Source organism: Xiphophorus couchianus, chromosome 12, assembly GCF_001444195.1.
Source record: "Xiphophorus couchianus chromosome 12, X_couchianus-1.0, whole genome shotgun sequence".
Classification (NCBI taxonomy): Eukaryota; Metazoa; Chordata; class Actinopteri; order Cyprinodontiformes; family Poeciliidae; genus Xiphophorus; species Xiphophorus couchianus.
Window position 1 is genome coordinate 32929138 of NC_040239.1, and position 25468 is coordinate 32954605.

The 25468-nt window shown below is 40.5% G+C and overlaps 1 protein-coding gene across 4 annotated transcripts in view; it reads left to right on the plus strand.

Annotated features, from left to right (window-relative positions):
- pdzd2 (PDZ domain containing 2) overlaps positions 1–25468 on the plus strand; it is a 137251-nt gene that overhangs the window by 85908 nt on the left and 25875 nt on the right. For all 4 annotated transcript variants that reach the window (XM_028033646.1, XM_028033644.1, XM_028033643.1 and 1 more), the window contains 9 exons: positions 1894–1967; positions 5622–5844; positions 7814–7931; positions 8017–8149; positions 8543–8630; positions 8742–8845; positions 10649–10802; positions 11165–11640; positions 11779–11923. In XM_028033646.1, the coding sequence (XP_027889447.1) occupies positions 1894–1967; positions 5622–5844; positions 7814–7931; positions 8017–8149; positions 8543–8630; positions 8742–8845; positions 10649–10802; positions 11165–11640; positions 11779–11923 (1515 nt within the window). The remainder of the gene's footprint in view (positions 1–1893; positions 1968–5621; positions 5845–7813; positions 7932–8016; positions 8150–8542; positions 8631–8741; positions 8846–10648; positions 10803–11164; positions 11641–11778; positions 11924–25468) is intronic.

Here is a 25468-nt window from a genome sequence, read left to right on the forward strand (position 1 = left end):
CAGAGGGTAATCACAGAACGAGACACACCTGGGAACAATCAAGGGGGAGACAGGACAACACGGAGACTCAAAGACACAGAAAACTCTAAATAAACACAGAAAAACACAGATCCTGACAGACAGAGGGTCTGTTTGCATTCTGATTTGCTGGAATCTGTGGTGTGCCATGTTGTATAGATGTGTACATTCATATCTGACCAATTTGTAATCTGCTTGAATACCCCCGTTTTTGAGAAGCTGTGTGGTTTTTTTTCTTTTTCTTTGTTGTTTTTCCTTCTCTTCCTCCCCCCCCCCCATTTTTGTTTTCCCTTTATTTCTTTGATTTTTATTTCTCTGAGTTGAGTAAAAATAATTACTGTCATGTAATAACTACAAAGAGAACCTGTTCAGATAATTACATGTTTGTATTTCCAAAGTGAAAAATCTCAATAAAAATATATTGGTAAAAAAAAACAAAGTCAATAGTCACATGGGCCAAACAGAAACCTTGGATGACAAAGGAGGTGTATTCTAGACTGAGGTAATGCTGCTTTCAAATCTGGTGATATGGCCGCACTTAGATCAGGGAGGGCCAATCTAAATCATGCCATCAAGTGAGCAAAACATGCCTAATGTCAAAAGATCCAAGGTTTCTTTCATGATTCTTTCATGAAATATGATTCTTTCAACACCAGACAACTGTGGCAGGGCATCCAGTCTGTGACTGATTATAAAACCACATCTTCATCCTGCCAAGATGACATTAGCTTCCTTAATGAGCTCAATAGCTTCTTTGGAAGATTTGAAGCCCTAAATAAAACCCCTGCAAGGAAAGCTACCCCACACCCTGATGAACAGGCCCTCAGGCTCGAAACATCTGCTGTACAAAAATCACTGGGGAAGGTCAACATACAAAAAGCTCCAGGTCCTGACAACATTCCAGCAAGGCTGATCAAAGAATGTACAGACCAGCTAGCCCATGTACTCACGGACATCTTCAATACGTCACTGTACCAGACCATTGTCCCCTCATGTTTTAAGTCAGCTATTATTATTCCAGTGCCCAAGAAACCAACCATCACATGTCTTAATGAATTTCGACTCATTGCATCTATCATCATGAAGTGCTTCGAGAGAGTGGTTAAGGATCACATAATCTCTATACTGCCTCCATCATTTGACCCATTCCAGTTTGCATACAAACCTAACTGCTTGACTGAAGTTGCCATCTCCACTGCTCTTCACCTGAGCCTGGTACATATGGAGAAAAGAAAAACCCACGTACGGATGCTATTTTTGGACTTCAGCTCAGCATTTAATACAATAATTCCTCAGGATCTGGTAGGCAAACTGATCTCCCTGGGCTCATCACTCCACTGTGGAACTGGCTGCTAGACTTCCTCACCGACAGAACTCAGTCAGTGCATGTGGGTAATAATACCTCCTATGTCATTTCTTTGAACCCTGGTTCGCCCTAGATCTGTGTCCAGAGTTCCCTGCTGTTTACTCTGATGACCCACGACTGTAGTGTGGTTTAATACCAACCACAACATGAAATATGCAGACGGTGGCCAAGTGATGACATTTCATTGCCAATTTCACTTATGTTTCTTTGTGCAATGACAATAAAATAAGTTTAAGTCCTCTTGCAGAAGTATTTATATCCCCGAAGTTGATTAAAACTTGAAGAAATAAGCTTTAAACTGATGACTGAAAAGTCAAAATGTCCTTGCTTGGATGAGTCAGCTCCAAGGAGGCTTGTATGATGGTTTGGTTAATATTGACTTTGTTTATAGATCACCAGTAAACATATAATCTTCATCTAGTTTGATGATTTATTTTTAAAAAGTGATATTTTTTGACATTCTCACTTCAAGTTCTTGTCTTGTTCTGATTACACTACTCTTTGGACAGGAGATGAGATTTTGGAGGTAAATGGAGAATCACTCCAAGGACTCACACACCAACAGGCCATCCAGACCTTCAAGGTGAGCTTCATGCTTACAATTTTGATTTTCTGAACAAATGTTAAACCAGTTGATTCTTTTCAATAATGCTTCTCCGAAAACAAAACCGATTTTTGTTTTTAAATAAAATGCACTGCAAACGTAGGGCAGAATTTTTTCTGAAAGAGAGATGGGTTTATAGTCTTTTTTGTAGTTTTTATAGTTGATGCATTGAACAGGGAGCAGGCACCAATCACACCACTCTGGCACCTCTCTCGTTGTCGCTGTTTGATCTCTGAAGTTTACCTCTGCACAAATCGTGTGCGCCTGCTATCACTCAGACTGAATACAGGCTCACCCGTGTGGACATTTATATCAACCCTTGTGAGGATCCATGTTTCTTTGGGGAATTCATGAAGGCAAGAGTCAAGCTTAATTCTATCGCGTTTAATCTGCCTCCTCAGCTCAAGGTGAACTGCAAATGTTCACATTGAGTTGTGCTAAATGTTCATATATGCACAGTGCAGCAGATTTAGCTCATCATGCAGGGCCGGTACAAGGTTGTATGAGGCCTTGAGCCGAATTTGACTTGGCGACCCCTCTTGCTGCTAAGAACATCAGCATTTCACCTCTAACAGCATTTCAACATGGAGAAGTGCGTAGCTTAACTGGCAAAGTTTAAAAACAGTCAGTTATGATTGTAATTTAGAAAGATGTATTTGAGAACAAACAGAGCCATAACTCTGCCACATTTGCATCACTGTAGATCAATCTCACAGCATCAGGTTGTAGCTCTGGTAACAAAACAGTCTAACTGAAAATTGTTCTTTAAACTTTTACAAAGTAAATTTGCCAGCTCCTTAAAATTTAAAACGTAAATGTTAAACAATTTAAAGTCTTTTAATTTATGTATGCTTAAACAATTAAATCAAATGGGCTCTTTGCACGTCAACTTCTGCATTTAGGAATAAGCAGCTCGGTCGCTTCCGGTCTATGAAAAATGGCATTTTACATTAGTTGCTTGCAGGGCTTGCCCAAGGTAACAATTAATGACGTACCTTGATTAAAAACCCAAACAAGTAAGCTGGAGAAAAGTTTTAAGATGTACGCCTTGTTATACATTCACAGGAATACGAAGGTGAGTTTTACTTTCTTTAAAGTTTGTGACTAACATTAACTTTAACTTATGCTAGTAGGCAATATTCCTGGACATTTTCATTATAAAAATGTGCTATTTAAGCATCTAAACATTTTTATTAATTCTAACAAACAACGTTTTTACCTTATTTTGTCATGTCCACAAAATCACTTACCATTCCAATGCAGGATGAGCAGGAATCCGTCACAAAAATAGTTATAGCCCCCATATTGCTGATCATATTTTCTTAATTAGTGACTTAAATTAAAGATGCAAAAAGTGTCGATTTTTGGATATGTAAACTATGTATTCTCTCTGGATGTAAATATATATAAGTAACTTAGTTTCTGTCAGATCTGTTAAGATGCAATAGAGCAGTGGTCCCCAACCTTTCTACACGGACCGGTCAAGACTTAGCAATTTTGCTGCGGCCGGGGAGGGGGGAGGAAACGTCAGATAAGGTTTCTGGGTGTTGGTGTTCCCGCTAAAGCCTTTGTTTTTTGCCCCGATTTTCCCTTTACGACAATCTTACAACGTCCTGCAGTGTGTGCTGTGTTACTTGGTGGTGTATTGAATATGCCCGATCTAAAATTGGGCATATTCAACAAGGTCTTGGTCTGATTATCGCAGCTTGTTCAATGTGACAGGTAGCCAATCAGAAAGCGCGGTGACGTAAGAATGGAGGGAAATCCCAAACAGTTGACATGGCAACTTTTATATGTAAAGGTCATTTTTATATATGTTTACTATATGTGGCTATGTTTATTCAGTTAAAAATGTTAACTACAAAAAAATATAACTCACCTCCAAATCATAGTGCAGCAAATAGAGCGGCTGATCCCACCGTCTTTTATCAAACGCCTTTTCTTTTTGTTTCGTCTTTTATCTAAAATGAGCCACAAACTATCACTGCTGCTTCTTCATCGTCATCCGTGTTTGATTATTCTAAATTCACGTATAGTATGTTGGGGGTTTTACTGGATTTTCTTCAGGAATCGGGATGTTCGTGAGTGGAATCAGTTCTTGTGGTGTGTTGCTCCTGCCGTGTGGCTGGACACACGAACCGACCGAACCTGTTGGACTTTTATCGGCTCTGTAGTCACAGAGGTTTGGAAAATCGGTCGACAATCCTTAAATCGTGCTGTGTGAACCAGACCTAAAACTCACAAGCTTTACTCATCTCGTCTCCACCACTGCTAATGCTCTGACTCTGGTCGCTATGGTAACGTTTACATATCCCTTCAAAATAAGATACAGATGCGCCACAAAAACGAGCATTTTACTTTCGGGAAAATTTTAACTCACGATAACGACTAAAGGGAGCCCTGAGCTTGTTTCTCTGCAACAAGACGGTCCAATCTTGGAGTGATGAGAGACAAAGACACCAGAAGTGTTGCTTATGCACAGGGCACTTGGTCTCCAGTGGCGAAGCAGTTTGAAGCTTCATTGCCTCATTAACATCCGGTAACCATATCATGCAGAGCTTGGAATGCGGGAATCACCTACCAGGATAAATCCATTCTCCTGTCTCTTCTCTGGGCCTTTTTCCTTCGTAAAGAAACTTTCCAAAGAATCTGATCTGTTTCTTACTCATTTTGCTGCTTGTGGGCTCAATGTTGGCGCGCAAGATGTAACCGAGAGAATCCGGTTAAAGGATTTTCAAAATAAAAGATCCTCCAGACTCAAATAATACATAAAACGGAAATATTTAATTATTTCTTGCGCGGCCCGGTACCAATTGGTCCCGGGGGTTGGGGACCACTGCAATAGAGGACAAAGCAAATTTCTGTTTTATAATGGACAATTATTTAATTTTACCTAACTGCTACTGTAGGAGCAGTAGGGTTTAAACCTTTAGGTTTAAACCTTTAAACCCCATGGTTTAAAGTTTAATAAACTTTGACTCCTGTGCTTTATAAAACATTTCATCTGATGATTGCTTTGAATATTGCCACATTTGCATCACTGTATCATTTGTTATAAACAAATTATGTTTCTAGTTCAGAAATGTAGAAACCTAGGAGGAGAACTATGGAAGCCTGCTTCTGTCACTCCAGTAAAAAAAAAAATAAATAAATATTCTCGAAATTTCGAGATAGTATCTCAAAATATGTCTCGATATCTATATATACATATATATACTGTAGATATACTGTAGATATATATATATATAGATATAGATAGATAGATAGATAGATATCCTTAAAATTTTAAATGTAAATGTTAAACAATTTAAAGTCTTTTAATTTATGTATGCTCAAACAATTAAATCAAATGGACTTGCATATCTATCTATCTATCTATCTATCTATCTATCTATCTATCTATCTATCTATCTATCTATCTATCTATCTATCTATCTATCTATTAAAAGCATGTCTGTATTTAAACATAATACCCTGGGAATGTAATTTTAAGTCTGTGCCTCCAAATAAACTTGTTTTTTTAGTTGTGACACACTGAAGGTGTGGGAAAAAAAAGTTAGAAGCACTTTCTTAAAATCCCAAGTTGTTGACGTCTTCACCTTTTTAATGAACAACTTCTTTTCCGTGTAACAGCAGCTGAAAAGAGGGGTTGTGACCCTTACAATTCGCACCCGTCTGCGCAGTCTCGGCCTAACTCCATGTGCAACCCCAACCCTACCCAGTCGCTCCAGCTCATCCAACTCTTACACTGATGGGGGCACACCTGTCCCATTAGGCGTGGAAGATGTTGAAGGCCACAAGGGTCCTGGTCTAGGTCCAAAAGACTGCATCGTCATGGAGGTTACTCTTAATAAAGGTTAGCACTCATCGTGGAAAGCTCAGTTCCCTATTAGTATTGGTCAGGATTCTCTTGCAGGAGATTTGTTACCTCAATGGAATTTCCCTGGCAAAATAAAGGTTAAATATAATAGATGTTTTATGGATGATTTTGCTGTGTTGCTTGCTCATCTCTCAGCCCTCTTAATAAACATTATTACAATGAGTGATTTTAACAGTCACATGGATGATGCCGATCTCTTGCTCTCCAAAGACTTCTCATCCTGTCTCAAGAGCTTTGGTGTCCAGCAATTTACACACATCCTGGACTTTTTCTGTTGCTCTGGACTCATTCCTCTTAGCTGTTCTTTTGATGAGCTTCATTTTACTGATCATTTTCTGCTGTCTTTCAAGGTTAATCTCCAGTTCTCTTCCTCCAAACTTCAATGCACCATCTCTTTCTGCAGTATTAAAAATATTAATTAAGATGTTCTTTTACCACATATTGCTGTCCACTTTTCATACATCTGATCCAGTTGACCTAGTTTCCATCTATGACAATGGCCTCACTAATATCCTTAATTCCTTTGAAAACTCAGCCATTTTCTTTTTGCCTCACAATCCTTTTTAGTTACAGGTAGTCTATGAACAAGGAATTTATATTCTGAGCAGAGGAAAACAAGGGTTGTGATCTGATTTCCCCAGAAGAGGTCTTGCTTTGGAGATGTATGAATCTTTGACATTTGTATAAAATTAATTCAATGTCTTGTTTTTTCTGGTAAGCAGCTACTAAACTGTTGAAATGTTGCCAGTATAGCAGAGAGTCAGACATTATTAAAATCATTAGATATAGCCACAAATGCATTCTGTGAGACAAACTGTATGTCAGCAACACTGGAACTGATGACATCACATGCATTGTAGGCAGCAGCTGAGGGTGGAATGTAAACAACTGCCAAAATAACACTGGTGAACTCTCTTGGTAAATAATGTGGATGGAAATTTTCTGCCAAGAGTTCAGTGTCACTGCTAATACACCTCATTTCCTTTTCCTGCTGCTTTTTAAATCTCTGACTGTTTGTATAGACAGAGATTATACAAACAGGAATAGTTGCACCAGCAGGCAAGGTGGGTGTCTTGGCCAAGGACATAACAATAGAGACAGACAGGGTGGTGGCTTGAACCAACGATCCTCTTATTAAAGTCATATGTCCATCACCGCCCCATTCATCCAGATCACTCCACACTGACCATGTATGCAATCAGATTATGCAGCTGGAGTTAAGAAATCAAAGAGGTGGATTAGAATTTATAACATTCACTTCAGGATTTCCCCTGAGGTGGTCTAAGCTATTTGTCCTCATGCAGGCTCTTTAAATACATTCAGTGTTTAAAAACGATTGAGAGCACACAACAGGGAAACTAGGAAAATGAATCAAAGAGTAATGTATAACTAGACACAAGAAATAAAGAAATATGATAAACTAGAATTACTGAGAAATGACTGAATTAGAAAAACAGAAACAAGACTGATCTGATAAAGAAAAAACACTAACAATACAAAATGAACAAACCCAAAAACAACTCAAACAATCCAGGACATAACAACATAGCAATATGTATGTTATGCTATGTTATATCAATCCACATTGACCATGTGTGTTATTGGACACAAGATCCAATAAGTTCCAATAACACAGTTTATTGGTCTATATATATTTTAAGGAAATTTCATTGCAAGGCTCCGATTAGTACTAATAAAAGTATCAATATAAATAAATATAACAAAAGATTCTGTATATATATATATATATGTATATATATATATATATGTATATATATATATATATATAGTATATATACTGCATTTATACTGTACAGTATATACAGTATATGAATTACAATGCTTGCTTTTCAGATTATACAAAATATTATATAATATAATATAATCACTGTATTTTAAGAAATAACTTTCTTGAACATTTGTATTATGATGTTCTTTATTTTAGAACATGGAGTTGGTCTGGGGATTGGAGTCTGTTATCTGATGCTGGAGAACTCTGTTCCTGGTATCTATATCCACAGCTTAGCTCTTGGGTCCATTGCCAAGATTGATGGAAGGCTCAGGTAAGCTGTTTCGTTTTGTTCTTTAGGGCCAACCTGCTGCTATTTTGGCTCTGCTGTCCTCACACCCTGTTCTCTGTGTGTGCAGTCGTGGAGATCAGATTCTGGAGGTGGACTCTGTCAGTCTTCGTCATGCTGCACTTAGTGAGGCTTACGCTATTCTCAGTGAATGTGGACCTGGTCCAGTCAGTCTCATTATAAGCAGACATCCAGACTCCAAGGTCAGATAATCCCAAACTACTGACAGGCTCAGAATTTTCATTTAACATATGTTTAGTCTTTTGAGTACAGTGGCATTTGATAAAATAAATACATATTGTGGACACATCTCAACAGCAAAATCGTTCTGTATATTCTGCCAGGTTGTTTGTAACTTTACTGTGATACTGCTATGATACAAACATGATTCAGGACTGTTTGTATCACATCAAGTAAATGTGGCTTATTTCAGTGATAAACAGTGGTATTAAGTTGTCTTAACTTTGCATTCACACCTGACGGATCTCATAAAGTGAGATTTCCCATATAAGAGGGAGAAATGCAGCATTGGTTTAGCATTCTTGGTGAACCAATGATGATACAGAGTGATGCTCTGTGTCTGTGTCGGGTTGCAGGTATCAGAGCAAGAAATGGATCAAATTATTGCTCAATCAACCAATAAGGACAATGTGTTCAGAAACAGACCCTCCTCTCATTGCCAAGGTCTGATTTTCACATACAGTTATGTTTTATTTTCTCATTTTACAGTTTTTTAAATGTTATACTTTATTAAAGTACAACATTTATTTTAACTACTCTTACCCTAACCTCAAGGTCAGTCTTGTAAAAGCCGTCGGGCAGATGTAAAGTCCAGTGAGGAGGACAGCCCCTCTGCTCTCAGCTGGACCATGAAGAGGTTCCTTGAGCCTGTCAGCAGAGTAAGTGTTGATCCAGGATTTCAGTTCTGCTCTTTAAGTCTCACATTTGAAACACTGGTTTTAGTTGAATCAATAACTAAAGATTGATTCAACTAAAGACAAATGTGAGCACATCACAGTTTATGATGTTCTCTGTAATCTTTCTTAAATGCCTACGTGTTTTACTCACAATTGAATCCTCATGATCATCTTAATGGACATGTGGTGTTACCATGTTTTGCATGCCAACTACGTTTTGATGTATATGACAGGATTGTTCGATTCCAGGCCCGGGGTCTTTCATCAGATCTACTCAAAACCTTCCGCGATCGACATATTGCACCCCTGCTCTAGCAAAGCACGAACAGTTCAGAAACAATATGAAATGGGGAAAAAAAATCATTTATTAACTGATTAAGTCGTGTTTTAGACTGTTCTTGAAAAACTAACCACTCACGGCTGCACAGTGCACCCATTGATTTTTTACAGCAAACAGCCATTCCCCTCTCTTGCAGGTACTGTGTACTTGCGCAAAATTTTTTATGCAGTACCCGACCGTAACTGCTTACTTTCACCCCTGATTACTACTATTAATTCATATACCTTTTTTCATATGCTTTCTTTTTGTTGGTTTCGAAGCCATGGTTCATCTGTACTGTGCGCTGCTCTTGTCTAACAAGATGGCGGATCATTTCCGGTTCAGACATGTGGGAACTATGTATAGAATAGTAAATAAAACTAGAACTGGAAGAAGTAATTAACAGGTTCCAAGCCTGTCCCAGCAAATATGCCTTTTGCTTCTCCCCTCTGTGCACATTCTGGTCCTGTAGTATCCCACCAGCCTGGTTTCACTTTGTCTCTTAGTGGACTGAGTTGGAAGTTTTAAGGACAGTGCTTACTCCTTTTAGGTTCTATATTGGCAGTGAAATAAATACTTTTAAAAAGTCCTGAGTCATCAGAAGATTAGTGAAATATTCTGAGATGGTCATGTCTTCATGTGAAGTCAAACAAAGATTCAAAGTTTCTAGTTTTAACGGTGGTTCAGCAAAGGTTAACTACCATTTTATACCACACAGAGCTGAGTAAAAAAAAATTATATAAAATCCATATTTTATTAAGAAAATACAAAAATATTCTCATACAAGTTTCCATCTTGGGGCTGCACAGTGGCGCAGATGGTAGCACTATTTCCTTGCAGCAAGAAGGTCCTGGGTTCATTCCCAGGCCCAGGGTCTTTCTGCATGGAGTTTGCATGTTCTCCCTGTGCATGTGTGGGTTCACTCTGTGTACACCGGCTTCCTCCCACAGTCCAGAAACATGGCTGTCAGGTTAATTGGTCTATCTAAATTCTCCTTAGGTGTGGGTGTGTGTGCATGGTTGTTTGTCCTGTCTGTCTCTGTGTTGCCCTGTGATGGACTGGCGACCAGTCAGGGTGTACCTCGCCTCTCGTCTTTTGACCCCTGGGGATAGACACCGACAACCCTCATGGCCCCAACAGGATAAGGGTGTAAGAAAATGGATGGATGGACATCAGGATTGTAGCAAACAATCTATCTTTGTGCTTAATAGTAGGAGTTTAAAAGCTGGCTAAGCTACAGTTTTAATGATGAAATGACATCAGACTTATATACCATTTTCAACCCTCAAAGTGCTCTCAAAGCGGCTTTAGAATGAAATCAGTCATTTCCATTCTCACACTAATAATAACAAGGTACTGGATTGTAGCCACAGCTGCTTTGGAGTAGTAATTGCTTGGAAGCTGTGAATCTGAACCAACATTCATTTTATGTTCCTCTTTGTCTAATGTTTCTAATGCTGATGTAGGGATCCCTGAGCTCTGAGACAGAACTATCTGAGTACTTCCCTCATGAGGTTCCTCTGGCCACATCTGGGTCTGTTCTGAAGAGCTCAAACAGTGGTCAAGGGCTCCACCAGCTGGGCAGCAGAGCCTCAACATATGGCCCACTACAATCGCAAGGTAAGAACATTTCAATTTGATTCAGTTCAGTTTTACTTATATAACACCAATTCACTACAAATGTTGCAAGTTTACTTTTAAAAGGACTTAGTACAAAGGAAGTAAAATTTGAAGGGTGCAAAAGGGAGTGGTCAAAATTCAGCCACACTGCAGTGATTGGTGAAAAAAGAAGGAAATACAGAAAACACTAAGCTGATTGGTGAAACTTATGGAAAACTTGTGATTACTGGTGAAAACTGCAAGTTTGTGCAAATTTTGCGAATGATGAGTGAATTTGCATTAGTAGTTGCAATCGCCATTGTAACTTCCTGGAGGGACTGTAAAATGCCTTAGGAGTTTATTGTGTTGTGTGTTTTTCTCAGAATGCAGCACCTCTGTGACAGATGTTAACCACAGCCCTGGATGCACAACATCACACAACAAGACTTCTGTCCCTTTACATCAACATACAGAGCCCCTTTGCCATGCCCTCGCTGATTCCAGTACCATCTCAATGCGGAGCCCACTTCTCTGCCAACGAAAGGTCATACACTCAGAGGATGAGTTCAGTGACGATGAGGCATCAGATAAAGCTGAAAACACTGAACCACTGACCCAGCAACAAAAACCCACACCTGCACACTTACCACAGATGCTATCTAACTCCATACCAAGTGGAGAAGAGATAGCAACATGGCTGATGCCCAGACAGCTCTTTGAAAGGGAAGATTTCAGAGGTTTTCACACTGTTAATTTAAAGAGAAAAGAAGAAGAGACATTTGGGCTGGACCTGGAGATTATGTCATCCCCTCTGAGAGTTATGATTGCTGGTTTAAAGCGTGACAGTGCTGCTGAATGGGTACGTGTGAATGAACGAAGTTTATTTCAGTGAAATAAACCAAAAATCATGGGTCTATTCTGAAGAGCTCCAACAGTGGTCAAAGAGTGAAGCATTGATAAAATGGTGTTCTAAGTTGCTTTCTTATTTATCTTCTAGGACTGTGAAACTAAACTCTGCCCCGGTGATGAGATTGTGAAAATTGGAGGTAAACCAGTGAACTCCTCAAGCTACCAGGAAATCTGTGAACTTATGCACCATCTTCCAGTGAAGCTGTCTTTGGACGTGAGGCGAGCAACTTCAGGTAAGACCAACACAAAGAATGGTGGTCCTCAACAAGTGGGTTTTAAAAAGAGCCAAGATAAATAAAATAAAAGCAAATGAAAAAGATAGTTGAAGCTTATTGACAAAAGTCACACCAATGAAAGCTCTTGATCTTACCAAAGTATTTTAGATTTCTGTATGCCACACTATTGAGGTGTGCATGAGTGTGCAAATTCATACCCATACACCAGGGGTCTTAAACTCCAGTCCTTGAGGGCCACAGTCCTACAGTTTTAAATGTGCCACAGGTACACTGGAATGAAATGGCTTAATTCTCCTCCTTGTGTAGATCAGTTCTCCGAGCCTTGCTAATGACCTAATTATTCTATTCAGGTGTGGTGCAGCAGAGGCACATCTAAAAGTTGCAGGAACTGCGGCCCTCGAGGACTGGAGTTTGAGACCCCTGCCATACACATTCATAAACACATTAACCCACATTAACCCAGGTTACTTTAGAAATTAACCTGGGTTAATTTCTAAATTAGTGGTAAACAGTTGTTTACTGATTGTTGAATAGAAAGAAAAGGGAGCTGCAGTTTGAAACCATTTTGTTTGTAACTTTTATACCTGAAATCAAATCCACACAGTAATGTACATTGATGTTCTGGCTCAGTAGCTTCTACACTCATTACTAAGATGAATTTCTTCCTAAAGAAGCTGGGCCACAAGAGGACCATTTGCTGAGTTTATAAAACACATTACACCTTCTACTGCAATATAACTATCAAATTTTTGGGGGGTAATTCTAAGAGCTTTACTTTAGGACATTTACTCTTCTCGTCTTCCAAAGCTCCGAATGAGCAACATGGATCTAACCTTTGCTTCTATGGCTCTCCAAAGTTATTCTGTGGAGCAGTCATTCAGTTGAGTTGCAGTTGCAGCAACTCAATTGCAAATCTGCAGCAGTTGAGTTGCTGCAGATTTGCAGGTCTGGCTCCTTTTTCCTATCTGTTGCTGATCATAGAATAGAATAGAATAGAAGTACTTTATTCATCCCAGCAGGGAAATTACTTTGCAGTTACAGCATAGGGACAAGACAAGACAAGAGACAAGACACAATAACAACGTCCGGTTGTTTAGTCTGGAGTTTGGCTGTGTCAGAGCTGATGACATCACAGGCCACCGCTGCATCAGCTGATGGGGCAATGTAAACAGCGATCAAAATGGCGGACGTAAACTCCCTCGGTAAATAACACGGCCGCATTCCCACAGCCAGAAGTTCAATGTCCGGGCTACAAATCTGTTCCTTCACGTTAACATGGCCGGGATTACACCACATCTCACTCACATAAGTGCAATCCCGCCGCCCCTCTTCTTCCGACTCTTGGAAAAGTCCCTGTCCCCCACACCAAGGAAAATCCAGGAACCTCCACGCTGTAGTCCGGAATAAGCGAGTGTAGCCAGGTTTCCGTGAAGCAGAAGATACTGCACTCCCAGTACTCCTTCTGGGTCCTAACCAGCACCGTGAGTTCGTCTGTCCAATTTACCAAAGACCTCACGTTCCCCACAATAATCGCCGGTAACACTGGCCTGCGCCGTCTCTTCTTCTACCTCCGTTTAACTCCAGACCCGCAGCCCCGTCGTCTCCTCCGTAACTCCTCCGGGACCACAGGCCCGTCTCCGGGCAGCAGCAGAGGCCCACACAGCGCAATCAGCCGTTCACGCGAGCAAACAAAGCCGCTACTCCGCTCAGCGAGGTTCTCCACAACCAAGAGTATAAACAGTAGCAGACGAACGCAGAGAACATCGACAGAACCACATCCAGCCATTGTGGAAAGCCCAACTGATGATCCATGGGTTCTTCAAGCACAGATCATTAATCGGTTACAGCAAATATACACAGACAAACACACACGACGGGAGCTGCGTCTGCAGGCAGCCAGCTGCGCCGGCGCCATCTTGACGAATCATATTTGGAAATCATATTTAATCTACATTCGGAAAAGAACCAAACCAGAGCATCTCTCTAAAAAGAAGCACTACACAAAGGGTCTTTTCACCATCAGAAAGGCAAAATATGTTTGTCATGTTTTAACCTTTTTGTCAAAAATGCATCAAATATTCTATTGTCATTGAACATGCTTGTAAATTTTTTTAGACAAACTTCATGAAGTTTCCAGAAATCCCAAGTATTGTCTTTGATAGCAGCTGCACATTTTAATCAACAAAACAAACAAGTCACATGCACTTCTTTAGAATAGGTTGTCAAAGTTTCCCAAAAGAATTGAACCTGCTTTGTGGCACATGTTGCTCTCAGTTTAACATAAACTTACATCGCTGATTTATAAACTCTAGTGTTGAATATTTACCTGACAGTGAGACAAGAACCCAATAGCAACATAGCAACCTGCAAGAAATAGGACCACTTTATATAAACTATGAACATGAACACTATGATTATTGGCTATGTAAATATACAATTAAACCTTTAATTTCCATGGTAATTATGAGAGTAAATAATGCACTGCACTGAGATTGTGCTGGTTCAAAACCTCTGGTTTTCAAAGGTACTCTATTAGACTATGAAATAAATGTTTTGTTTTCATGTTTATGGTTGCTGTTTTCTTATGTTTACCAGTCAGTAGTTGCAGAATATGTCTTTAAAATAGACCACCATGTTGTCCTGTATCATTCCACCCCAACATCTAGGCCAAACATTTCCTCTCACTTTTACAGAACAGTTTGCAGGCATCTGACTTTATGTTCATGATGATTATATTTTATAGTATAGGAGGCATTTTAATCATCAGATGTAGATTTAGTTGGGTGCCTTGCGTTAATTCCGGGATCTCAAACTGCAGTCCTTGAGGGCCCGAGTCTCGCAACGTTTTGATGTGTCCCTTGTCCTACACGCTTGAATTAAATTGCTAAATTGCACTTTTACTAGCATGCAGTCTGCTAATGAGCTAATATTGGTTTCAGGTGTGCTTCTTCTTCTTCTTTTGTGTTTTATTGGCGGATGGTTGCCATCCGCCAATAGTTGCCATCATTAGATGGTAGGTACCGGATTTACTGCCACCTACCTGACTGGAGTGTGGTCATCAATGATATTCAGAGGGAATGTAATAATACACACCTCAATAGTGGGGGTGAGTGTGCAAATTCATACCCATACACATTCATAAACACACGTACTGTATTCACACGTATACACCCCTACATACATACACACATACATATATACTTTTAAATACGATTAAATAACCTAGTGTTTTTTAAAAATCTAATTGATTTCTTTTTGTAATTCAAATTTTATTGATTTTCTGAATATTATCCCACATAAAGCACAAACACAAACAGAAAAGCCTGGTGCACAGACCCTGCCTCCCCCATATTCCCAAGGTATAGCTGGGGGTAGGGAAAAAAAAATTTGCTCAGGAAATCCAAGAAGCTTTATCTTGACGTTTCACACAGAGGTCGTAGTTCTTTTCAGTGAGTCCCAAAAGCTATCCCAGTCCATGTGCCTGTTCCCTTTCATGTTGGCTTCATAGGAAGCTGTGTCCGTCATTTAATCCACTACTTTAGCTCGGGACACTTTGTGGTCTTCCAATGTCTTAACATGATCCTGCATGCTGTCACCAGACCGATCACCAAGACTGTAAAAACTCCTTTTGGGGTATTTGGCATTTGAGATCTGTCTCCTAGTAGACACAGTGCTGGAGTCTAAGGGATCTCTGAGCCAAGCCATGCACTCAAGAGTCTCCAAGATATTAATCCAAAAAGGTGAAACCAGAGAACAGTCCCAAAAAACAGTGCAAATATGTGCACACCTCTTTCTTACATTTCCAACAGATATTGTCTGCCTAATGGCAGTAGTCTGTAGTCTGGTAGGCGTATGATAATATCTATGTAGCACCTTATACTGTATAAATTTACTTTTGGCCGCTTTCATATATTTACCGCTCTCTGACAGCCCACTCAACCACTTTTCTTTTGTTTACTCTATTCTCAAATCTCTCTGCCATAAAAGTTTAATATTTGACGATTCACTACTCAAATTATAACCTAGCAGCTTATAAAATTGAGAGGTATAGTGTGTTGATCACATGGCATCCTAATATAGTTTAATATATCATTTCTATAGTCTTTTTCAATTTTGAGGTAACAAAATGTATCATCTGTAGATATTTCCATAAATTTGCTCAACCTTCCAAATCAAATGTGTGAGTAAGTTCGTTGTAGGACATGAATTGCCCTATATAAATCACCAATGGTGCCACGTTAATGCCACTACCTCCAAAACACAGGTGATTTACCAATACATATAGCAGGGTTATTCTAGAGACTCATATTTCTCTATCTGATGTGAAAGCTTTAACAGTTTATGTACCTTTGACCAAACTTTACAAGAATGAACATAGACTGGGTTGGTTCCGTCAATCTTTTGAGATAATTTGTGTTTGGGGTCAAACGGCAAACAAATATCTCTTTCAATATTAAACCATTCCTGCCCATTCTCACCTTCCCAATGTTTAACTAATTTAGACGTCTCAAATGACAGGCAATAGAGCTTAGGATCCGGAAGTCCTAGACCACCCTTTTCCTTAGGAGCATACAATTTTTCCAGTTTTATTCTCGCTATTTTACCTCCTCACAAGAAACGTTTGATCAAATTTTCATACCTTTTAAAAATATCCAGTGGAATTGAAATAGGAAGCATTATATGCATAAAGTTAAACTGAGGGGTGGTAATCATTTTTATAATGTTAATCTTACCCCAGAGTGTTAATTTGATCTTCTCCGACTTTTCAAAGTTTGTTTTAATGTTTGAAAGCACTGGGTTAAAATTTAGTAAAGGTAATGCTTCCAATTCCCTACTAAGTCTAATCCCAAGATATTTCATGCCTTTGCGTGTCCACTTGAATTTAAAATCTTTGACCATGTCTGAATGACATATGAAGAGGATAATGGCATGGCTTCAGATTTAGCCCAATTTATTGAACACCCTGAGATCTTTGAATACATCTGTATAGTGTCCATTAAGTGCGGCAAGGATGTAAGCGGATCCTGTCATCAGCATAAAAAAAGCAACTTGTGTTCTTGTTGTCCCCATAACATCCATTTAGTGTCCTTATTTAGTATTCTAATGCTCACTGCCAAAGTTTCTATAAAGATAATGAATAACAATGGGCTGAGAAAACAAGCCTGACGGGTTCCACGTGATAAATTAAAAAAGGATGAGATAGTGCCATTAGTTATGACTGAAGCCTTTGGTTCTATACACAATATTTTGACCCATTTAGTAAAATTTGAGAGAGCTGAGAAGAGAAATGGAGAATGGAGAAAGCTCCATTCTCTCTATCAAACACTTTCTCTGCATCTAAGGAGATGGCAGCGACTGGCTCCTCCTTTGACAGGCTCAGCCACATTAGGTGTAACAGTTTTCTAATGTTATCAGAGGAGGAGCGGTTTTTCATTAAGCCTGTCTGATTCTGATAAATAATACTAGGAATAACTAGTTGTAAGCGCTGTGACGGCCCTGCGGTGCGGTCCTGTGTGTGTGCTGTGTAGTGTAAGCTGTTTATCAATTAGGTCCTTGATTGTGGGAGGTGTCTCCAGACACCGGGATGGTATATAAGGAGCGCCGTTCCATTAATCGGGATGGTGACTGGCCGACAACAGAACCAGGCGCAGATGAGATCCGGACTCGGAGGCGGCGCTGGCACAGCTGACATCTTGTGTTTTTAATAAATGCCTCTGAAGGGTTTAAAAGCTGTAGCTGGTTGCCGTATCCTCCCTATTTTTTGTTGCGGCCATCCGAGCCGGGCCGTAACAGCGCACAACAGTTAATATTTTACAGTCCACGTTTAATAAACTAAACATGGCCTATTGTCATGTTGAGGTCTACTTTTCTTGCCCACATGCAGAAGACCACAGGGAAACGGATAATCAGTAGATATGGTTTATTGAATAATTAGAAAATCAGCAGAGGTGCTTCTGCTCCAGGAAATACGGCTCTCCGGAAATGCGGCACACTATGGAGGCAACAGAGAGGAGGTGAATTCGAGGGTGTCGGAAAAGGGAGTGAGTGAATGAGAAACGGACTGATCTTACTTGCAGAGTTGATGGTGAACGTCCGGGAGGGTTTAACTGTTGGATCGAGGTCGTTTAGTCCAAAGGGTTTTCTCAATGGGTCCGGGCTTGTCTGAGAACCAGCTGGATCCAGGAGCTGGCGGTGGAAGGCGGACAGGCAGGATCTGGCGGGCTGGAGACAGAGGAGTGTTCCGACTAACGAATGGCGTTTCCAAGGGAAGGTGCGGGGACTCGGGCAACCAGTGGGTAATCTCCACGGCGTCACGAGGGAACAGGTCTTGGGAAACCAGGGGGAAAAATCCCTTAACAAAGAAACTCGGCATCTCGAGGAGGACACCTGGAGGAGGAGAACAACGACAGGAATTACTCGGGAAGTTTCTCAAGAGAACAAAGAGCTTACGCTGGAGGGCTCTGACTACCATTGCTGGCAAATACTCGGGCGTCGAAGAACCGGCAGTCAGCTCCTCTTGAGCTCCAGAGATGATGAGGAGATGCTGAACAGGTGTGTTGGAGGTTGGCACGCCCCGCCAGGAAAAGCAGTCTCTGACACTATCTGGTGGAAGGCTAGTGACTAGCCGAAAAAAGGACCCAGACACGAAAACCCCCCCAAAACCCCGGAATCCAACACCTATAATTTGTTGGGTCTGTGAAATTCCTCTTTTTGGAATCAAGGATATCAGACCTTCATTAAAAGTAGGAGGAGGAGGTTGGTCACATGCTCCGGACCAGTATGGACGCTTAGGAGTTTGCTCTGCCCCAGGACCTTATTAATTTTCCGATTTTCTACTTTCGACACCTACATTCTGCCTGTTAAACGGTCCATTGGAGATGCCGAAGTCGCAGCGTGACAAGGAATTCCCTATTTTTTTTCATCAACGGGCAAAAAAAAGACCCACTCAACAGCACGCAGGATTTGGGAGGGTATGTGCTGCTTCTCAAGGGGTTTTGTTTTGTTCTTTTTTTAGTCACTCCACAACAATCTTGGTTTTGTCTTCCTCATGTCTCTTTTTGATCTCAGTATTTCATTCATCTCCTTCTAACGTCATCCATAATACCTTACGCCAGTATGCCTCGGCTACTTAATCTCATTTCCTGGAATGTCCAGGGTTTAGGCCATGTAATTAAGAGGAAGAAAATTTTGACTTTTTTGAGGAAGCAGGGAGCTGATATTGCTCTTCTTCAGGAGACTAGGCTATCTAGGGTAGAACATCTGAAACTAAAAAGAGACTGGGTGGGCAATGTTTATTCTTCTTCTCATCCACAGAACAAAAAGGGCACAGCCATCCTTATTAATAAGAATCTCCCCTTTACCATCTTACATGAGGAAAGAGATTCAGAAGGTAGATTTATTCTGATTAAAGGTTCAATTGCTGGTCAATCTACAACCATACTCAATGTCTATGCCCCTAATAATGATTCACCTAACTTCATTTCGCAAGTAATTTTATTGTTTAGTCAGTGTTGTGATGGCTTTGGCTTGCTGGCTGGTGATTTCAATTGTATAATGGATGCCGGTTTAGATAAATCCTCCGCAGCACATGTGTCCAATCCCAAAGTTTCATCTGCTCTTAAAGAATTATGTTCAGACATTGGGTTGATCGATGTGTGGCGTCAGCTGAACCCCAAAGTAAAAGACTACTCTTTTTATTCAAACCCCCATAACTCATATTCTAGACTTGATTTTTTTTTTTATCCCAAAATCCTATCTACATTCTGTTCTGTCTTGCTTTATGGGTTCAATCACCCTTTCAGACCATGCCCCTATTTATTTACAATTTGAATCTTCATTTAATACTGTGAGGACTCCCATTTGGAGATTTAATACCTCGTTCTTGAACAGCAGCTCTTTTTGTACCCTTGTTAGGAATAATCTTTTACAGTACTGGTCTGATAATGAATCTTCTCCAGTTTCTTCTGCCATGATTTGGGATGCGGCCAAGGCCACCTTAAGAGGGCAGCTCATTTCTTATAGCTCTTTTCAGAAAAGCGTTTTGGAGGAAAACAGAAAAAAACTAGAGAATGAGGTGTCTAGGTTGGAGCATATACATAAACAGTTCCCTACATCAGGGAATCTCAAGGCATTAGTTGCTGCTAGGACCAAGCTGAATATGGACTACACTCGCCATGCCAGGAAGCTGTTAATCTATACTAAAAAGAAATATTACGAGTTTGATAACAAGTCAAGCCTTCTGCTTGCCTATCAATTAAAGAACCAAATCAACGATCGCTCTATCAATATGATAAGAACATGGAACGGGGATGTTACCTGTGATCCATCTGTTATTGATAACACTTTCAAAGACTTTTATAAATCCCTTTACACGGCTGGTAAAATAGAATCAGATATTATTTCCTATTTAGATGGTTTTCTCTTACCCTCGATTTCCTTGATGCTGCTTTTACACCTGAGGAGGTTTGGGCGGCAATCCATCCATCCATCCATTTTCTGTTCACCCTTTGTCCCTAATGGGGTCGGGAGGGTTGCTGGTGCCTATCTCCAACTACGTTCCGGGCGAGAGGCGGGGTACACCCTGGACAGGTCGCCAGTCTGTCGCAGGGCAACACAGAGACATACAGCCATGCACACACACACTCACACCTAGGGAGAATTTAGAGAGACCAATTAACCTGACAGTCATGTTTTTGGACTGTGGGAGGAAGCCGGAGCACCTGGAGAGAACCCACGCATGCACAGGGAGAACATGCAAACTCCATGCAGAAAGACCCCGGCTGGGAATCGAACCCAGGACCTTCTTGCTGCAAGGCAACAGTGCTACCAACTGCACCACTGTGCAGCCCGGCGGCAATCCAATCGATGCCAAATGGAAAATGTCCTGGTCCTGACGGATTTCCACTGGAATTTTTAAAGAGATCCATCCCATCTTTTTACCTGCTATAAATGATATCTTAGCAGGAGGTGTGCCTCCATCCTGGAGTTTTGCTTCTATCAGCTTATTGTTGAAGAAAGATATAAATTCGCTAGATTGCTCATCCTATAGACCTATCAGTCTCCTTAATGTTGATTACAAAATTGTTGCGAAGGTGTTGGCGCAGAGACTAGAAAAAATTCTTCCAAAGATAATAAACCCCGACCAGACAGGTTTTGTGAAATCTAGATATGGAAGAGACAATGTGCGTTGTGCTCTAAACGTTATGCATTACCTTAATCAACATAAAGACCCTGCTTTGCTTATCTTTCTCGATACAGAAAAGGCCTTTGATTGGGTAGAATGGCCCTTTTTATTCCTAGTTTTACAGAAATTTGGCATGGGCCCTAATTTTATTAACATGATTAAAGCCTTCTATTCCAGTCCAGTAGCCAGTACTAACGGTTTGCTGTCAGATGGTTTTTCTGTTCAGAGGGGTTGTAGACAGGGGTGCCCCTTGTCACCTTTGTTGTTTACGTTGTTCATTGAACCTTTAGCTGTGGCTATTAGATCTAACCCAGACATATCTGGAATTAGGATAGGTGAAGATCACCATGTGATCTCTCTTTTTGCGGATGATGTCCTTTTATACCTGAAAACCCCAAATAAATCAATCCCGGCTGTACTTAGTTCCACAGATAAATTTGGTGCTCTTTCGGGTTATAAAATTAATTTAGGCAAGTCTGTCGCTTCTCCTTTCAACATCCCCCAAGATATGGCGCTGCAACCTATTTTTCATACATCTAAAAGAGGTTTCAAGTACTTGGGCATCTTTATTACCCATGATCTGAAAGACTTATTCTCATCAAACTACTCCCCCCTAGTTCAGAACATTAAGAATGATCTGTCGAAATGGTCTACTTTACCTATATCACTTCTCGGTAGGGTTAACACAATAAAAATGAATATTCTCCCTCGCTTAAACTACCTGGTTCAAAACCTTCCTTGCTACTTGTCCCTTACATTCTTTAAATCCCTTAATTCTCATATTTCTCGTTTTATTTGGAACAATAAGCATCAACGAATTAGGTTCTCCACTCTTACTAAACCCAAGCAGTTGGGAGGTTTATCTTTACCCAATTTGCAACTCTACTACTGGTCTGCTCAGCTTAAAATTATGTCTGACTGGTTTTCTAGTAGAGACACCTGCTTATGGCGGGGCCTTGAATCTTTATCATGCTGTCCTAGAAGGTTAAGTTCTCTCCCTTTTATCAATAACTTAGATCAATTGGATTCATTGAAGGAAAACATGGTAGTTTGTTAGCTTGGCAAGACATAAGGAAATACTTGAATATTCCCCCCTTTATCTCAATTAGATCCCCCCTGACTTTAAACCCGGACCTACCAACTTTTATTAGAAGTATTGGCCTATTGAACTGGTCTTGTTCTGGTCTGAATGATTTTTCTGATCTGTTGATTTCCGGTGCTATCAAATCATTTAATCAAATCAGGGACAAGAGCAACATTCCTCAGAAAGATTTTTATAAATATCTTCAAATTCGGCATCGTATGGATTCATTATTTCGGTCCAATGCATTCTGTAGGGAACTGACGGACTTAGAAAATGTTCTGGTTTCAATCAATTCTCCCAAAGGTCTGATTTCCAAATTCTATGCATTCTTACTCTGCTCTGTACATCAAGCTTTGACTCTGTCAAGTGGTTGTGGGAGCGTGATCTGGAGATGAAATTCAGTCCTTTAGATTGGCTTAAGATTTGCAATGGAACCTTTCCACAATGCACTTCTGTTTCTATACAAGAACAGAATTTTAAACTTTTCTATAGATCGTACTATACCCCTGTTCATCTTCAGAGAATGTTCCCCAACCGTTCCAACCTGTGCTGCAAATGTTTGAGGCATAGAGGTACTTTTCTCCATCTATTCTGATCATGTGATTTATTAAGGACCTTTTGGAGGGACGTACATTTGGTGATTGAAAAGGTTTTGGGTGTTCGCTTTTCTTTGTCTCCTGTGTTCTATCTTCTAAATGTTTCCCCTAATCATTTGGATGCACATTCTAAATCCTTGTTTACAATTCTTCAATTTCTTGCCAAGAATTGTATTTTGTTACAATGGATTTCTCCTTCTGCCCCCACAGTAAATATGTGGCTCACACAGATATCTGTTATCCTTCCTTTGGAAAAGCTGACTCATGATCTTAATCACAAATCCGGTCCGGACGACCTTTGCCGCATGTCCTCCTTCAAAAATGGCGCCGGCTCAGCTGGCTGCCTGCAGACGCAGCTCCCGTCGTGTGTGTGTTAATCTGTGTATAAAAAATTCTTGCTGTAACTGGGAAATAATTTCCCTGCTGGGATGAATAAAGAAATTCTTCTTCTTCTTCAGACACATTTTTGACACTTTGGGGTCCCCTTGAGTCTTTTCTGATTGGTCCTTAGGATTTTAGGATTTTTTTTATCATTTTGTTCTATAGCTCTATTTATTCTTGCCTGCTTTTGTTTCCTCTCTTGATGGCTGAGGGGTGACGTGGACTGGAGGAGAAGAATGACACCTTGTTTCTTGTTCATGTGGGGTACTTTGTTGTAGTTTTTTTAATATTTTTTTTATTTATTTATTTTTTAAAATAAATAAATTTATTTATTTATCTTAAATAAATAAATTTATTTAGAATAAATAAATACATTTATACTAAATATATTTATTTATTTAGAATAAATGGCGGCATATAAACCTGTGCCGCCACCTGTGTGTGGCGGCACAGGTTTCTTCTTTGTTCTTTGTAATGTAACGAATCTAAAATTAATAAAAATAATAATAAAAAAAAAGTAGGAGGAGGAGGTGTATTCTAGAATGAGGGAGCGTAATGCTGCCTTCAAATCTGGTGACATGGTCGCATCAGTGAGGGCCAATCTAAACCGTACTATCAAGGCTGCAAAACATGCCTACAGTCAAAAGATCCGACGTTTCTTTCACGATGCCACCAACACCAGACAACTGTGGCAGGGCATCGAATCTATCACTGATTATAAAATCACATCTTCATCCTGCCAAGATGGCATTAACTTCCTTAATGAGCTCAACAACTTATTTGGAAGATTTGAAGCCCTAAATAAAACCCCTGTAAGTAAAGCTACCCCTCACCCCGATGAACAGGCCCTCAGGCTCAAAACATCTGCTGTACGAAAATCGCTGAGAAAGGTTAACATCTGAAAAGCTGCAGGTCGTGACAACATTCCAGCAACGCTGATGAAAGAGTGTGCAGACCAGCTAGCCCATGTGCTCACGGACATCTTCAAAACATTACTGTATCTGGTCCTTGTCCCCTCATGTTTTAAGTCAGCTATTATTATTTCAGTACCCAAGAAACCAGCCATCACATGTCTTCATGACCTGTTGCATTAACATCTATTATCATGAAGTGCTTCGAGAGAATGGTTAAGAGTCATATAATCTCTATACTGCCTCCGTTGTTTGACCCTTTCCAGTTTTCATACAAATCTAACCGCTCAACTGAGGATGCCATCTCCACTGCTCTTCATCTGAGCCTGGTACACCTGTAAAAAAAGAAACACCCACATACGGATGCTGTTTTTGGACTTCAGCTCAGCATTCAATACAATCATCCCCATGGTCCCCCAAACTGGTCCCCCTGGGATTCAATACTCCACTGTGCAACTGGCTGCTAGACTTCCTCCCAGACAGAACTCTGGCTGTCCGTGTGGATAATAACACCTCCAATGTCATTTATTTAAATACTGGCTCCCCATAGGGCTGTGTCCTGAGCCCCCTGCTATTTACCCTAATGACCCATGACTGTCGTCCCAGGTTTAACACCAACCACATCATGAAATATGTAGATGACACAACAATTATGGGACTCATTCAGGACAACAATGAAGTGAACTACAGAAAAGAGGTACAACATATTGTGGACTGGTGCAGAATAAACAACCTGCTCTTGACAAAAGAGATCATTGTCAACTTCAGAAGTTCTCAACCCAACCACACACCACTCCTCATCAACAACAGAGCAGTGGAGATCGTCAGCAGCACTAGGTTCCTGGGAGTTCACATTAAAGACAACCTTGGCTAGACACCTCTTATCTCTTAACTGAAAGTGCAAGCACAGCAGTGCTTGTACTTTCTGAGAAAAATTAGAAGAGCTTCGCTCCCCCCTCACAACCTATCCACCTTCTACAAAGGAACCATTGAGAGCCTGCTGACCAGAAGTATCTCCATCTGGTCTAAAAGCTGCCAGGCGTCAGACTGGAAGTCTCTGCAAAGAGTGGTGAAGACAGCGGAGAGTATCATTGGGACTCCACTCCCCCCTATCCAGAGCATTGCACACAGACGCTGCTTAGCCAGAGCAAACTAGATCCTCTCTGATTCCACCCATCCTCTCCATGGTCTGTTCATCTGGTTGCCGTCTGGCAGGAGCACTGTAGCACCGCTGAGAACAGCCAGACTCAGAAATAGTTGTCTCCTACTGGCCATCAGTGTCATGTTCTGTGTTTTCTGTGTATTTATTTAGAGTTTTCTGTGTCCCCAAGTCTTCGTGTTGTCCTGTCTTCCCCTTGATTGTTCCCAGGTGTGTCTCGTTTCTGT